This window comes from Sceloporus undulatus, chromosome 2 (genome assembly GCF_019175285.1).
Source record: "Sceloporus undulatus isolate JIND9_A2432 ecotype Alabama chromosome 2, SceUnd_v1.1, whole genome shotgun sequence".
Lineage (NCBI taxonomy): Eukaryota > Metazoa > Chordata > Lepidosauria > Squamata > Phrynosomatidae > Sceloporus > Sceloporus undulatus.
Genome location: NC_056523.1, coordinates 72,507,735 through 72,524,356, shown reverse-complemented (window position 1 = coordinate 72,524,356; position 16,622 = coordinate 72,507,735). Strand labels below are relative to the sequence as shown.

The following is a 16,622-nucleotide window of genomic DNA, read 5'->3' as shown; positions in this document are numbered from 1 at the left end:
CCCCACCTGGAATACTGTGTCCAGTTCTGGGCACCACAATTTTAAAAGGACATTGAGAAACTGGAGCATGTCCAAAGGAGGGTGACTAAAATGGTGAAAGGTCTGGAAACCATGTCCTGTGAGGAACGACTTAGGGAGCTGGGGATGTTTAGCCTGGAGAAGAGAAGGTTAAGAGGTGATATGCTAGCCCTGTTTAAATATTTGAAAGGATGTCACATTGAGGAGGGAACCAGCTTGTTTTCTGCTGCTTCAGAGAATAGGACCCGGAACAATGGATGCAAGCTCCAGGAAAAGAGATTCCACCTCAACATTAGGAGGAACCTCCTGACAGTAAGGGCTGTTGGACAGTGGAGCACACTCCTTCCTCGGAGAGCGGTGGAGTCTCCCTCCTTGTGTTACGGGAAAAATGTTCAGGCAGGAACCACTTCAATTGGACGTCTTTAAGCAGCGGCTGGATGGTCATCTATGATTCTATAATTCAAAAGAGACAGCTAGATATCTCATGAAACAATTCCCAGAATCCCCTAGCATTGAGCCATTGAAGGTAAAGTGGTGTCAAACCACTTTATATTTTACAGGGTGGCAGCAGCCATAGCACTAAAACTGGGCAACGTGAACTGGCTTAACAGCATCTGCACTACAGAGATAATCCAGTTTGACACTGCTTTAACTGCTACGGCTCAATGCTAGGGAATTGTGGTAAGTGCAGTTTTGTGAGACATTGGAGCCTGCGCGGAGTAGCGGTTTGAGCGCTGGCCTAGGACTCTGGAGAACAGGGTCTGAATCCTGGCTCGGCCATGTAAACCATGTCACCTTGGGGGCAAGTCACACTCTTGCAGCCTCATAGCCATGGCAAACCCCCTCTGAAGAAACCTGCCAAGAAAACTCTGTGAAACAACACAACAACAACATGAGGCATTTTAGCCGTCTCTGTCAGACAACAAACTACAGTCCCCAGAATCCCACAGCATTGAGCCAGGGCAGCTAAAATGGCGTCCAGCTGCTGGGCTATTCTCGCAATGGGGAGGAGGGGCCTGGATAAGGGGGCGGGGCAAATAGGCTTTAACCACGCCTCCCACGCTTTTGCCCGGAGACAAACAAGCGCAAGACTGACGCTGGCCTCTAGGTGGCGCTTGACGTCTGGAGGGCTATCAGGCTGGTAGGCCGCAGCAGGAGGAGGGTTCGGAGTGACGCAATCCGCTCGCGGGGGCAAAGGCACGAAGTAGGGGGGAGCCCCGCTCTGACAGGATCCAGCTGCTGAGTCTGGAGAGCTACCAGGTATCTCGAGGTCCAGCCCTTTAGGGGCGGGGGGGGGGAGGAGGCGCTTTGTTACTGGGGCGTCCGGGTTTGCCTGGAGACCCAACGACCATCTGAAAGAGGTCGCCGCCCATTGGCTGGGCAGGGGAGAGCAGCAGCAGAATAGGGGCGCGCGGGCGGAATGGACCATTGGCCTAAGCGCGGGGGGAGACTCTTTTTTGCCCAGGCAGCCGCCCCCCGATTCCAAGGGAATGGGAGGCGCGGAGGCAAACGGCCATTTTGGCCCCCAAAGGGCAAATAAAAGGGCGCCATTTGTGAAAAGAAGGCGTCCATTCCTCCTTGGATGCATCCACACTGGAGAAATAATCCAGTTTGGCACCGCTTTAACTCTTTGTCTGACTCTTTGCTATGGAATTCTGGGAGTAGGAGTTTGTTGGGGCCAAGGGCCCACAACAAACTCCAACTCCCAGAATTCCATAGCCTTGAGTCAGAAAAGAGTTAAAGCGGTGCCAAACTGGGTTATTTCTCCAGTGTGGATGCAGGAAGGTGGTTGCAGTCCAAAAGGCTAAAGTCGCACCTGTTGTTTTGGGTGCCTTTGAACGTTTTGAATTAATAATGATAATAATAATAATAATAAATTTATATCCTGCCTCTCCCTACGGATCGAGGCGGCTTACAGTACATTTCAATAAAACAGAAATATACAAAATGTACACACATACAATTATAAAAACAAAACACCAACCCTACACAATCCCCTAACCCTTCCCACATCAACAAAAACAATAGCAATAGATATACAGCTTAAACATAATTAAAATGAGGGCAGAAGTGAGGCAGCATGGCGAGAATGATGGCCTCCCTGTCACAGGGTTACCTTGGCAAGATTTGTTCAGAGCCGGGTGGCTGACCCCCAAGGAGACTGAGAGAGTGCGACTTGCCCAAGGGTCACCCAGTGGGGATCCAGGGCTGGGCATGGATTCGAACCCTGGTCTCCAGATGTCCAGTCCAAAGTTCAAACTCCATAAGCCTCACTGGCTCTCTTGTGATTTGCTCAGTTTGCCCCATTGGGGTTCCGTGGCCGAACGGGGTTAGGGTTAGCCATGGAGACCCAGTGGGTGACTTTGGGCAAGTCGCACTCTCTCAGCTCCTCAGAAGAAGGCAGTGGCATACCCCCTTCAAACAAATCTTGCCAAGAAAACCTCATACAAGTAAGTCAGAAATGACATGAAGGCACACAACAACAACCACAACAAATTCTGGCTAGGGTGCTGGGAGTTGGAGTCCAAAAGAAAGGTTTGGAGGGGCATGTATTCCTTTCCAGGCCCTGGTTTGGAATGAGCACCCATTTTAAAAGGAGGGCAGACCCATAGGTCCTAACGCCATAGATGGGGCAAAACTCTCCTTCACAAAGCTCTACTACAGGGTTGATAGTGAAGACTCTGTCCACCATCCCACTGTGCTTCCAGACCCCAGGCAGAAGCGCTAGCAAAAAAACACCTCAGATAGATGTGCTGAGCCCTTTGCTTGTTATTCCAATGCCTCTGGTAAGAGATATTGCATTTCTGTTCTGTATTTTCCTTCCTTGGAGAGAAGTCCCCAAGTAGAAAAGGCAGTGGGACTAAAGGCAGTATAGTCTGGCCTCCCCTTATGAAAGTCTTGAGCAGGACAGTAAATTGCATTGTAAAGGGCACATCCAAAAGCATCTTTGAAATACATAATGTTTGTTAGCTAGCCGTGGTGTGTATTACAACTGAAGATCATTTCCAAAAGCTTGTGTGTGTGGCAGGAGCTGAGGTGGGAGATGATCCTTCTGAGCTTCTTGCCTCTGTGACATCTGTGAGAACATGTTGCAGGAGTTAAAAGCCAAAAAGATTTGCTGCATATAACCTGTGGAGTCTGGAAGACAAATATGGGTGTGCATTATGGGAGTGCCATAACTCACTACAGTACCTCTGTGCAAGACTTAAAGTGTCCAGAAAGGGGTTTCACTTTGGGTTTATTTCCTTCAGCATTACTAACTGTGCAACATTTTGTGCCCCTGAAGTTGTTGGAGGAGACGGAAGGAGTATTGTGTAGTGGGAGGCAAAAAGAGATGTGTAAACATGGGTGTGGCCTGCTATGCTTAAACTAGGTAAGAGCAACAGCAGCAGTCTGTGAGCTTGTCCTGGCAGGAATGATGCCACCTCTCCGACTTTTAGAAACTGCTTTCCCTCTTTTGTGAAAAGGAATTAGCTCATGGCAGCAGCACCATGTTTCCAAAAGAGCATGGAAGAGCCCAAGTGGTGCAGCCTCTTCCAACAGTGGCAACCCATTCAACCCAAGACCTGTTGGAACGAATAATCTCTGAACACAGTACCTTCAGCCATGTCCTGGCTTCTCTCTCAGATGGATTGGCAAAGCTTGAAAAGCGCCTGGAAGAGACAGATCACGAAATGGAAGCCCTGGAAGCCAAGGTGGTGTCCACTCAAGGCTGTGTCCTCAAGCACTCGACTCTGATGAAAGAGCTGGCAATAGGGTGCCGGGTGGCTGACCAGAGGCTGGAGAACCTCGAGAACAAAATGTGAGCCCGGAACTTGAGGGTCACTGGTGTCCCTGCAGCTGTTGAGGATGGAAACCTCGTCCCGTACAGTGGTACCTCGGGTTACGAAATTAATTCGTTCCGCGGCTAATTTCGTAACCCGAAAAACCTTCGTAAGCCGAATTGCCATAGGCGCTAATGGAAAAAATAGCTCTCTGCTGCCCTCCGGTGGCGGCCTTTCCATTTAAAACAGCGCCGGGGTTTTTTCGTAACCCGAAAACACCTTCGTAAGCCGAAACAATAAATCCCTATGGGATTTTTTCGTATCCCGAAAAATTCGTAAGCTGGGTAATTCGTATCCCGGGGTACCACTGTACTTAGAAAATCTGGTGTCAACTACTGCAGGCTTAAAAAACAAAGAAGGTCCCATCGGTATAGAAAGTGCATACCGTCTCCCAGCAGGGAATGCACAGGAGGGCCACGGCAGTACTGTGATAATCACCCTCTCCAATTTACAGCAGCGGGAGAGGATACTCAAGGCATCGAGGGCTTCCTGGACAGCTATGTTCCACGGACACAAGGTATCCTTCTTTCCTGATCTCAGCCCAGCCACGTACACCAGGCGGAAGCATTTCCTTGCCCTCAAGCAACAGTTCCTGGAGGAAGGAGCTCATGCTTACATATTATTCCCGGCCAAGCTCAAGGTTGTGCACAATGGGAAAACTTACATCTTCAAAGACAGCAGATCTGCAGCCCAGCTGCTGGATAGAATCCGCCAAGGTAGCTGGTGGAAAGGGAAGAGCAATAAGGATTTGTCCTAAGGCATACATTGAAATAGGAGGCTGGAAATCACATACTTTTTTTCTGGTGTTTATGTTTGTTTCATAATGCTGTGCTGAGGTGCAGCTTTGGTCATTTCTGGCTCTCGCCATTGTGAATGAATGGCAGGAATTAATAGCAGACAGTGCAATTATGACTGGGTCAAGTGTACTGTCTCAGGGAACCTCTGTGGAATGAGGTATGCAGTGGCTTGGGTTCTGTCATGGGAGTTAGGTTTCCATAGCGTCTATTCCCTTGTTTGATAGGTTGACAGGAGATATCAAACTCTTCTCTAGCTAGGAATAGCATTATGATTTCATTTTACATGGTAACACTTACACTTTCCATTAACTTACTGTCCATTATTATACATTTAAAAACAGTATAGATTGCACCAGTAATGGAAGAAATGCACTGTTTCTTTATAAATTAAAAATCCAAATCCAAGCTACCCTCTTTTAATGAATCTATGTGGGAAGCAGAAACATCCATCCAAACATCCATCTGCAGTTGACCAGGTACTCAAGCTTGCTTGGCAGGAATAACAGGTTGTAATATAATATATCTGAAGGATATGTATCTGAAGCTCTGAGAAAGTTCCATATGTCAAGGGTTCAACAGTGCAGAAGAAAATACAACTCTTTTGATACAGAAATTGAGCCCTCTTGGAATTGGGTGCTTGATGCTTAAAAACCAAACTTTGTGGTTTCCATAGCACAGTTTCTCAGCTAACTGAAAGATGTCTGTATACCTCTATAGGGGCACCAGAACAGCACATTAATTCAGCCTAGCAAATGTGCTTCAAAAATCTTGTAAGCTTCTTTGCATGGACCTGTGTGCAAATGGCCATACTGAACGGTAGGATTTGGCAAGGTCATCCCAGGCAAGTGCCTAAATACAAAAATAAATTGAACACCTTCTAATTTGAGCCAGAGATGCAGTTTAATGGCTTGTTTGTCCAGGTAGTCCTGAAATAAATTCTATTTCTGTTTAGAAATGGTTTGTGATAAAAATAAGTCTGTTTTAACTGTTCTTTCCTTTCCTGTGGCTGATTCAAGATCAGTGGAACAACCACTCCTTCCAATTTAAAATGCATCAAGCTGATAGCTTCCAAAGTATCTGAACACAAGATTCCATCAATGCAAAGTCAGTTGAAGGACATGATTTTTTTGGGCTTCAGATCAGCTTCTAGCCTAGGTGCTTACCTAAGACACCCTTGGGTACTGGACACTGAATTGGTTTTTTCCCTCCTCCAGTAAACAGAAAATAAGCAATTGCTCTTTCCTTGGTAAGCAGTTTTTGCATGGGTTCCTGAGGTTTGTGCACTTGGGTATTACTATATGCTTTCCCATCATCTCTTAAGGTGAAGTTATGTAATGTCCATAGTGAAAAACTACCTATGTCTTTTGTTGTACAAACTGTGGCTTCTGCTGTTTAGGTTGAATCTGTCGCCCCATCAGAAGACCCAGCTATATTTATAAATGGGCAAGGCAAGTGAACCTAGCAGAGCATTTCCTCTTTCTAATTCCAGTGGGGCTGATTGGAAAAATATCTTGTTCCAAGGTTGGAGCTGCAACAAACTGAAAGAAGTTTTTACCTTTTGGGATGGGCAAATGTCTGGAGATGCAAGAGACACAGGAAGGTAAAGGTTTGACCAAACTAAGGAGTTTATCACATGGAGGAAATCCCATGCAAAAAACGGATTTAAAAGCTGGAAAGAAACCAAAAAAGCTGGCTGATTTTCACACACATCATTGTTAAAATGGTATAAACCCAAATGAAAAGTGGACAAAAACTACTCCTTTTTATTTTTGAGATTTTCTGAATGTAAGAAGGAGTGGCTTTTGTCTACTTTCTATCTACTTCCATTTAGCTTAACACAACTAAGCCCTATGTGATAAACTCCTAAATATGACATTAGAAATCCTAGCATCAGTAGAGAGGGGCAACAGATGTTTTGGGCTTCCAACTCCCAGAAATCCCAGCTAGCATGGTGAATGCTCACAGACTTTTGAAATAGAGGGTAAAAATATCTAGAAAGCTAGGAGCTCAGAACCATTGTCAGAGAGAGCTACCAGACAAAGAGATAGGCAGTGGTGGCTCTTCTTTTTTATTGATGCTGTTGTCTATCTTGAAGTTGTTTCTGACTTATGGTGACCCTATCACAGGGTTTTCTATGCAAGAGTTGTTCAGATTGGGTATACCTTTGCTTTCCTCTGAGGTTGAGTGACAATGGATTTCCGTGGACAGCAGGGATTCAAACCCTGCTCTCCAGAGTTGTCCAGTGCTCCAAACTACACCATACTGGCTCTCTTTTTATTACCATTGCTCATAATCACTTAGAGAGAAAGAGCAGGCAAATGGTAAGGAAGAGAAGGAGGAAGAACTGGTGCAGAGATGGGGGCCTTGGCAGATGCCAAGCCAGTCATATCTCTGGTGCCAGTTATGAGTATCCCAAACTGGCTATAGTAAAGCTATGTAGAAGAGAGCTGAAGCATAAATACCAGGCCAGTAGGATATTCTTTTTAAATCATAGAAATCCTTGTTACTTTCGCCCTAAGCCACCCAAGGTGTGTCTGCCCACTCTCTCACCTTTAGCACCACCAAGCCTTGTAAAGTCTTGGAGGATATAATGGATGCAGAGGAGGCTGAAATTAAATAGCACCGTAGGGTGAGCAACTTGTCTTGGGTTTTCCAAACCTCTCCACAGATATTTAGTCACTGTGGTTTTAGAAGAAGCAGCTCTCACTCTGCTATCAGATCATGAGCCCATGTTGGGAGAAAGTGGAGGTATAAATTAAATTAATAAATAGCACGAGATGAATCAATGTCTTCTCTGTCCCTGCCCAAAAGTTGCATGCTGGTTTGCAGAGGAAAGCACATTCATATTAATTTTTATATTGTAAGTAGTAGTTAAAATGTTGGACTGGGGGATTCAGCTTGTAGTCTCTTCCAGCTCTATAATTCTATAATTCTATGGTTCTAGGTTCTAGTATCCATTGACCCATGAAATTCAATGAGTGACTTTAAGCCATTCACACTCTCAGCCTGAGTTGCCTTAGATCAGTGGTCCCCAAACTGTGCCCTTTAAAAGATTTTGGGCTTTGGCTCCCAGAAGCCTCAGCCATGTTAGCCAATAGTCTGGGATTCTGGGAGCTGAAGTCCAACATCTCTTAGAAAGCACAGTTTAGGGACCACTGCCTTAGAAGGTTGTTATGAGGGTAAATGTAGAGAAAATGTGAGCTGTGGATGCTGCCTTGTGAAAGGAAAGCCAGAACATAAATGTAACACCTGCTGCCCTGTGCATAACCGCCCTTCCAATTTTCCAATTGTCTTGTCCATTTTGTAATCCCACGGATTCTATAAAGACAGGGTGTCCAGTGGTCTCTTTACAGTGCCATGGAAACCCCTGCTCAAGCTCTGTGTGATCCTAGTGGTTCTTTTTCTCTCTCAAACTTTTTCAGAAAAGATGACTGTGACTTTGATCCGCAACAGGCTGGGGCTGCTGGTCCTTGGAGTCCTTGTCACCTTTGTCCTCTACCTCTTGCTCCCTGCTATTCAACACGAAAGATTTACTGCCTCTGTCGACATCCCTAAGCCACGAGCGATGGAAGAAGAGACAAAGAAAAGTCAAGGCACTGGCAATATCACCATCTTGACAGGCAGAGTCCTGCAAAACCCATCTGTTTTCTTTAGGGAAGCTGTATCAGTACAGAAAGATGGGGTTCTTTCCTCTGAAAGGTAAAGTGTCCTTCTGATCTCAGACCTTAATGAGCTAAATGAGTAATGTCCTGTGAATTGATAACCCTCACTGGTGCATCTATATGGACAATTTGTAGTAACATTGGTTTAGGTTAAGATACAGATTGAGTCTACCTTATCTGGAATTCCAAAATACTCCAAAAGCTGAAACTTTATCCATGGGTGGCTAAGATAGTGGCAACTTTACTTTCTGATGAAATGCAAACTTTATTTTGTGAACAAAATTACTGGTATTCAGAATATTGATAAAAGTACCTTCAGGCAACATGTATAAGGTGTGTATGAAACATAAATGAATTTTGTGTTTAGACTTGGGTTCCATCTCTAAGATACTTCATTATATACGTATATGCAAATATAGATATTCCAAAATCCAAAACATTTCTAGTCCCAAGAGTTTCAGATAAGGGAGACTCAGCCATACTGGTGAATTATAATATGATAAAAAGTCAGTAGTGCTGACTGTAAAGAACAAGACAAATATTGGTACATAGTTTTTCCACATGATCCAACAGCAGTAAAGCAGAATCTAATGGATCTAAAGATTGTGCCATTGCAGAGATTTTTTCAGAAGACCTTGTAGAAGTTAGATACCTAGTCAGTGGTGATGACTAAATACTGTATTTTCTACAAACTGAGCGTGGCTGTTAAGCCTTCTTTAAATTAAAACCATCCTGGTGATATTTTCTCTTCATTTCTCTTCCCATCTTATTCTTAAAAGTAAATCCTTCAACTAGTGTTTTAAAAGTGAATCCTTTACAACTACAGTCGCCTCTCCTAACTTGCGGATCTCAGATCTGCGACTTTGAATATCTGCGGAGGGGCAATTTCCGCTATTTTCAATGGCACGTGCGCCCGGCGGTGTGCCCCATTGAAACCTATGGGGCTTGAATATGCACAAGCTTCCATTTTTGCCGGGGGGGGGGGGGGGTCTGGAATGGATCTCCCATGAAAACGGAGGGCCAATTGTACTGCCCAGTGGCGGTTGTACTTCACAATAAGGTCCTCTTGGAAAAACTTATTACAGCCAATAAAGACCAGGCTGGCTACGGTCACCCAGAGGATATTTTCTTCTGCCGCTCCCAATTATGGAATGGCCTGCTGGAGGAGATCCAACATATCACTAACCTCGCCATCTTTAAAAAGGCTGTCAAGATGGATTTTTTCCATCAGGCCTTCCCTGAATGACCGACCCAGTTGTCCGTACTGATATGGATTGTTCTAATGACTGCCCATGATGTCCCATTCTTGTTACTACTGTTGTAATGATTTTAACTGTATTTATTATAGTTTGTTGTATTGCGGAGTCGTTTTTAAGGAGGGAGGAGATATTGGGATTTATTGTATTGCGCTATATGTTTTTTATGGATGTAAGCCGCCTCGATCTTATTGAAGAGGTGGGATAGAAATAAATTTTATTATTTTTTTGGTCTGAAAGGTCAAATATATTTTATCCATTCTACTATGTTGGCTCCTCTGGATGGCAAGCTGCACCAGTTACTAGATGGCATTTGTCCTTAGGTCAGCTGATCCATAGAGAGAAAGATTGTCTAGCAAAATGCAGAAATTTCAGTATAGTAGGCTTCTGCTGATTAAGTTTTGCTGATACTGGAATTGTCTCCTCTGTGTTTGTTGTACTAACCTGTGGACTTTTCAGATAATAGCTTTATTGTGCAAGAGATGTATACCCTCTATTCAGTTATTGCAGGAGACTCAGATATCCTGATATTTTAAAAAAATTACTTTCAGAAGTCACTGTCAGCATGGCCAGTGTTCATGAGAGATGAAGTCCAAAGCTTCTAGAGAGCCAGAGGCTCCTTGCTGCTGTTCTAGGCTATATCTGCACACAACAACCACCTGTCAGCAAACCTGCATTATTTCCACCTCTAATCTGGGCTTCCCCTTTTTTTGTACTAAGGGATGAGGGGGATCAATTTTTACGCATCTGGCAAGAAATCCCAGTATTTCTCCAAATGTTGTGTTTTTGTAACAGGCTGGCAGTGATCTTCCTGCATGGTCAGTCCTTCACTTCCAGGACATGGGAGGAATTGGGAACACTGGCTTTGCTGTCTGAGAGTGGATATCGTGCAGTAGCTATTGATTTGCCAGGTATGTATGAGCAGTGAACTCATCTATGTTAACTGCAGCTATTTACAAGGGGCTCTTGTGGTCTAAAAGTCAAGAGTAACTGTATGAAAGGATGGTGTTTCTAACTCATTAGCTGGTAGATAATTAGTAATGTGCAATGAGCAAAGGTGGGATGACCAGCTTAAAGAACTACTCCCATACAACTGTGCCAAAGCAAAGCATTTGTTAATATTCTTCTCCTACAGGTGAATACTAACAAAAAGAAAGGCCTCTTTTCCATATTCACATGGACAGAAAATAGGTGTGGTCCCAAGCAAGGGAATGGGTTATTGGAATTTGATGCCCATGTGAGCAAGTCCTCTAGCATGCCACTGGTCAAATGATTTGTTCAAGTGTGCTATGTTCTTGATTGTCATGAAAAACAGCACAAGGAAAAACAACACTGCATGTTTCTATCTTGGATATAATGCCTCTTACAAATAACATTCCTCATTGGAGCACAGTGTTTAGTACATGCTCTGGGATTCTTGTTACAGTTATTCATTGCCTTGAAGACATAATAGAACTAGCTTATAAAAGCTGGCTTGCATTACAGTGCAACGTGGCTAGTAATTTTCGATAGCCACTGGAGTATGAGCTGAGCTGTACATTTTGAGCCAGATCATTATGTCTGTTCAAAGGAAGCTGATAGTAATTGTTAGCTTGTGCAGGTTGAAAATGAGTTGGGGTAGTAGGAAAGCTATGTTGTTCTATAAAGTTCTGAGCCCTGCCCTCTTACATCTTTGCATCATAAGAGCTTGACTCAGCTGTGTGTTTTGCAATTATACTGGATTTGTGATTTTTCTACCGAACCCCATGCTCTTTACCCCCTCAAGTATCAGTAATTTGGAGTACTTATTATTATTTATTACTTACCTTTGTATCCCACCTTTCCACCAATGAGTTCAAGGTGGTGCCCATGGTTCACCTCCTCCCCACTCTCTCCTCCCAGCAACCCAAGCTGGAAACTGAGAGAGCAGGTTCTTGGAAACTGCTGACCAGAAAAGGAAGCCACTGGCAGGGATGTAGCCGGGGGGGGGGTGTCCATGGGGTCAGGATCCCCCCTTCCATTAGATACAATGAATGGTGCATGCTGCCGCACCACCACACCCAAGCCCTATTATAATGGTGACACTTAGTCTGGAAACCCCCCCTTTCCCAAAATCCTGGCTACGTCCCTGCCACTGGTGAAGTAAATGTTTCTATATCGATATGTACCCTTTATTGTTGTGTCTAGTTCTTCTAATCCCTGATCTTTTCCAACAGGTTATGGGGACTCTCCACGTTCCCCTGCTGTTGAGACAGCAGCAGGCCGCGTTGCTTTTTTGCATCAAATCTTTAAGGAGCTGGGCCTTCAGAAGCCTGTATTAATAAGCTCTTCCATGAGTGGCCACTATTCCATTCCATTTCTCCTGACAAACGGGGAGCAGCTAAGGGGATTTGTGCCTATTGCACCAGTGGGCACCAAGGAGTTTACTACTCAGCAGTATCAGCAAGTCAAGGTAAGGGGAGAGAAGGAGCAGTGGAATGGCACCACCTCTGTGATTGTGGTCCCAGTGTTCATTAAACAGGGATAGCAGACGGGCAAATTTAGCCTGTGATCCCAATGGGAACATAGGTGTCCTTGCTCACAGGTGTGCCTGTGGCTGGGACAAATGATCTGTTTGCACAGTAAGTGCTTGTCTTCCACTGACATAAAATGTGGATTTCTTGGAAAGTTGACCTTCACTTTTTTTAAAAAAAGAAGAAGCTGTAGGTCCTTCCACTTTGAACTATGCAAAAGGAGTAGACAGGTAGTATTGATTAAAGGATCAAAAACTAGAAGAAATGGAGCAAACCTTCCAAAGTTCAGTGACTTTGAACAGCATCATGCATTTTAGTTTGCTGGAGTTTTCCCCTTGAATAATCACAATCTCCATACTTGTCCTCATTCCACTCTGTTTCTGGCTTTTGCTGCCCCTTTCTAAAATCGTCAATCATATAAATCCCCGGGGCAATCTCTTCAGGTATGGAAATGCAGGTCCAATTGTTTTATTTGCCTTATTGGGAGTGCAGCACTTCTGTCACCAAGAATGTAGAAGAAGTTAGCTGTTTTCTGTTACACTAGTGTAGTTGTTCTTTGTACCTTCTTTGTGTGTTCACATATTGACTGGCATCCTATCAGTTAGTTTCATTAAATGATGGCTGTGATTATGTGGGCACACAGGCAACTTACCATGTTTTGTATTGATTACTTGTACTTGTAACTGATTGAGAAGCAAGAGATTTTGTAAAATAGAATCTATCTTAGAAATGCATTCATTTGTTAGTCTGTTCCTCTGAGCACAACGGTTTGTCAGTGTTTGTCTCCTTGGAAGACTAGCTGAAGTTTTTATTCAATATTTAGACCATCTAATATGACTGATTGCAGTACAAAAGCCCAGATCACTACAGATCAGTGTGTATGTGTATGGTGTGGAAAAATACAGCAAAATATAATTTTGGTAGTGATGCCAGGTACAGCAATCATTCCAGCATCATAACTCAGGGGAGAAAAACAGGTGGAAATAAGCCCAGTTATACAGATGATGAGAGCCAGCATAGTGGTGTAGTTGTTTGATCACTGGACTGTGACCCTGGAGACCAGGACTCAGTTCCCTGCTGAGCCATGGAAACCCACTGGGTGTCCTTGGTTGAATCACAGACTTTCAGCCCCAGAAAACTTCATGATAGGGTCACCATATGGTCACCACAAATCGGAAACAATTTGAATGGAATTGAACAATTTGAAGGCACACAATAATACAGATGATAGACAGCTTATTCATAATCAGTCCAGACATTATCTTTTAGAGTTTTCCTTGTGACTGATGATGATAATTATGAACTTTATTTATGCCATGTCTTTTCTTCAAGACTGGGATCAAAGTCAGCTTACAAATGAAAATTATTACTATATAATATAGTTAAGAACATAATGTATTGCTACAGTAAGTAGTTGGTCATGCTTGGTAGCAGTATGCCAAGCTCTGTGACCATCCATTCTCTGTTATGTCCCGTGTGTGCCTTCCTGTACTTCAGGGGTAGGCAACCTGCGGCCAGCGGGCCGGATGCGGTCGGCAGGCCTGGGCCCGGCCCAGCCCGGTCCTGCTGCCAATTGCCGCCGGGGCCTTTGGGGGGCAATTGTCTATAGACCTCAGAAACATGCATTTATACTACATTTTTTTAAAAATCAGCAAATTTTTTCATGTGTCCTCCATTTTTTTAAAAAGTGCGTTCCATTTGAAATTTTGTCCTACATTTGTCCTGGTTTATTTATATATTTAATTTTTTAAAAAATTATTTAATTATTTATTTTTTGGCTTCGGCCCCCAGTTGTCTGAACGGACCGCAAACCCGGCCCCTGCTCAAAAAGGTTGCCTACCCCTGGCTGTACTTATAGAATCATAGAATCGGAAGAGACTGCCTTGTTACCATCTGAGTCTATACTTTGTGTTATATCTTTCTCTAAGGCAAAGAGCCAAGAATAGAAAAGCAATAGCTGCATAATGCACATTCCATACGCTGGAACTCCCAAAATAAGTTCACCTATATGGCTTCCCTATAACCTTTTCACTACCATATGGTAACTTTGGGACTGTACAGACTGCCCCTAAGGGATGGCTGCAGGTGCCTCCATTTTCGCCGGATTGGGGCCAGGGCAACCTCATGCTGCAGCCCCGATCCAGCCTTTCCAGGGTGCGATGGCCGTGGCAGTACAGCTTTATGGCACTCCTTTGGCGCTGCATTGTTCAGATACAGTGCCGGAGGAGCACCAGGATGCTGTGCAGCCCAGTGCATGGTGTCACACTGCCTTAGGGGTTGAGCCAGGACATGCGTCCTGTAGATGCTATGCCCTGACTCCGCCCCCAACCTGGCCTTTAAGGCCGGTGTGTACAGGGGGGTTGTTATGGCTTTTAATCTGCTGCTGTTTCAGTGTTTTAGTTCTGATTTTTGTTTGTTCATGTTTACTTTGTCAGTTGCTTCCTGTGGTTTGAAAGACAACTCAGAAATATGTTACAAATAAGTTTTCAGCAGGTCTCCTCAAATCTGTCCTCTGGTTCCAGAAAAAGAGTGACACCTTTTCCACAACAGTGCATGGAGGGAGGGGGGGTTGTGCTCTCTGTGCCATGCACCCTTTTCAAATCCTTTGGACTGCTGCTAATCTGTTAATGTTTTGATCTTTCCAGACTCCAACTTTGATCATCTATGGAGAACGTGACACTGGTCTGGGCACACAGTCTCTTCAGAGCCTTCAACAGATCCCCAAATCTAACGTTGTCATGCTGCCTGGAGCTGGCCATGCCTGTTACCTTGATAAACCTCAGGAGTTTCACAAAGCTCTCCTGAACTTCCTGAGTGAGCTAAAATGACTGTGATGTCCTCTCTCATTTGCCCTACCCTGCCTTCCTCTACTTGATAAAGACTTATGACTAAATTTCTGCCATGTAACCTGGGTACTGTGTGTTTGAATTTGTTTCTCCATATTTAAAGGGCTTATAGGACTTGCTGACTCTTGATGGGAAGAGCTTCTCACTGTTTGTTCACGGGGCTGCTTCTGTTATGTCTGCTCCAGGCCTGACTTCCTGAATTCTGCAGTCTGGCAGCAATATTGGATCAAATGTATTTGCAGAAGGGACCACATCTTTTTCAGTCTGTTTGTTGCAACAAAATCTGGAAGACTTGATTTGCACATTGCTGTCAGCCTTTTGCCCCATTTAAGAGCTAATCCCTTTGGATGAAGATGCAACTTCAGTTTCAGTTTCTTCTTTTAGGAGCACAATCCACTGATGTTAATGGCACATCTCCATTGTTAGCTGACTACTTTGACTGGTGGGCACACTTCCTGTTCTAAGGATCAAGTGCTTCCTAGATGCTTGTCGCTTTATTTCTCCTCTCTTTCTTGGGAGGGGTCTCCTGAAACTTGTCACCCAGGAAAGGAGATGAAGTAAGTCACTGTACTGAATTAGAGTACCCCAGTAAGACAGAGTGTTTGGCCTTGTTTAGAAGATCTGAACATCAGCAGATCTGGGTAGGATAATAATGTTTTGATTTGACCAGCAGGCTTCTAGGGCAAGCTTTAAGGAAATCCTCCCCACCCTGCAAATCTGTTTAAATATTTCTTTTTTCTTTACCTTTGGTGATAACTATAATGCCATGGTGTTCCCTGCTGTAAGAAAAGTGGCTGTATGTTGGTGTTTTATTTTGTTAGCAAGAGTGATGCAACAAGGTTTCCAGGGAGTGCAGTCCATGTTGTGGTAGGGGATGGTTGCTCCTGCCCAGTAGGTCATAAGCTATCTATTTTTGTGTGTGTTGCAAAACTGTTCAAGGGTTAATAAATAATTTGTACAGAACTTGTGGGGTGTATGTTTATATACATGTCTGTGATACAGGAGGGAGTTGGGAGGCCTTTCCCGTGAAAGCACACAGGTACTTGTCTGCCAGTTGACAATAAAGATGGATAGCTTTCATGAGGATATCCTGGGTATGGGAGTAAGCTTCCTTTCGGGTCATCCATGTGGGCAAATGTGGTTTGATCTCTTTCTAGGTCTATTAACGTGCCACATCTAACTAAGGCATTGTTTAACCTGTGATGACTATTTTAACATTGTTATTAGGGCTGAAATCATACTATTAGTCTGGACAAAGTAGACCCATTGAATCAGTGGGATTTATTTATGTGTTCACTCAACATTCACCAATTGATTCAATACATCTACTCTAGCTAGGACTAACCAACAAGATTCAGACTCAGGTAACCTACCTTTGGCCAAAATGTGAAAGTATAATATGCTAACCACACACAAGATAAGACCCTTTGTGGTTCTTGAGCATTATTACCTGGCCCTGTCAAGCATGTTCTTCTCACTCTCTAGTGCTGTAGACATGCATTTCATGTTATTAAATTCCTCTTCAAACATGTTCAGCTAATGGCCTCTCTGTTGTTACTTTCTCACTGAACGGTTCATACTGCACTTTTTAAAAGTGATCTGATGAGTCTCATGTAAGATACCAATTTCTCTTCCTTGTGTTAGTTCCCTCTTTGAGTTAAGGGTTTATTTAACTGAATCACCTGCACAAGGTGTGAGGCATTCAGGTATGTTGGAGCTGAAGAGTG

At 44.0% G+C, this 16,622-nt stretch overlaps 1 protein-coding gene across 3 annotated transcripts in view; it reads left to right on the top strand.

Moving 5' to 3' along the window:
- Positions 1-16,427, top strand: part of ABHD14A (abhydrolase domain containing 14A) — an 18,258-nt gene extending 1,831 nt beyond the window's left edge. Inside the window, exons 1-5 of one of the 3 annotated variants that reach the window (XM_042454599.1) lie at positions 1,216-1,278; positions 8,062-8,338; positions 10,353-10,468; positions 11,753-11,988; positions 14,695-16,427. In XM_042454599.1, coding sequence (XP_042310533.1) covers positions 8,067-8,338; positions 10,353-10,468; positions 11,753-11,988; positions 14,695-14,877 — 807 coding nt within the window. In that variant the 5' untranslated portion in view covers positions 1,216-1,278; positions 8,062-8,066 and the 3' untranslated portion in view covers positions 14,878-16,427. Of the gene's footprint in view, positions 1-1,215; positions 1,279-4,392; positions 4,559-8,061; positions 8,339-10,352; positions 10,469-11,752; positions 11,989-14,694 lie in introns of those variants that run through there. The other 2 variants (XM_042454598.1, XM_042454600.1) reach the window with 2 other exon arrangements.
- Positions 16,428-16,622: the final 195 nt, after the last annotated feature.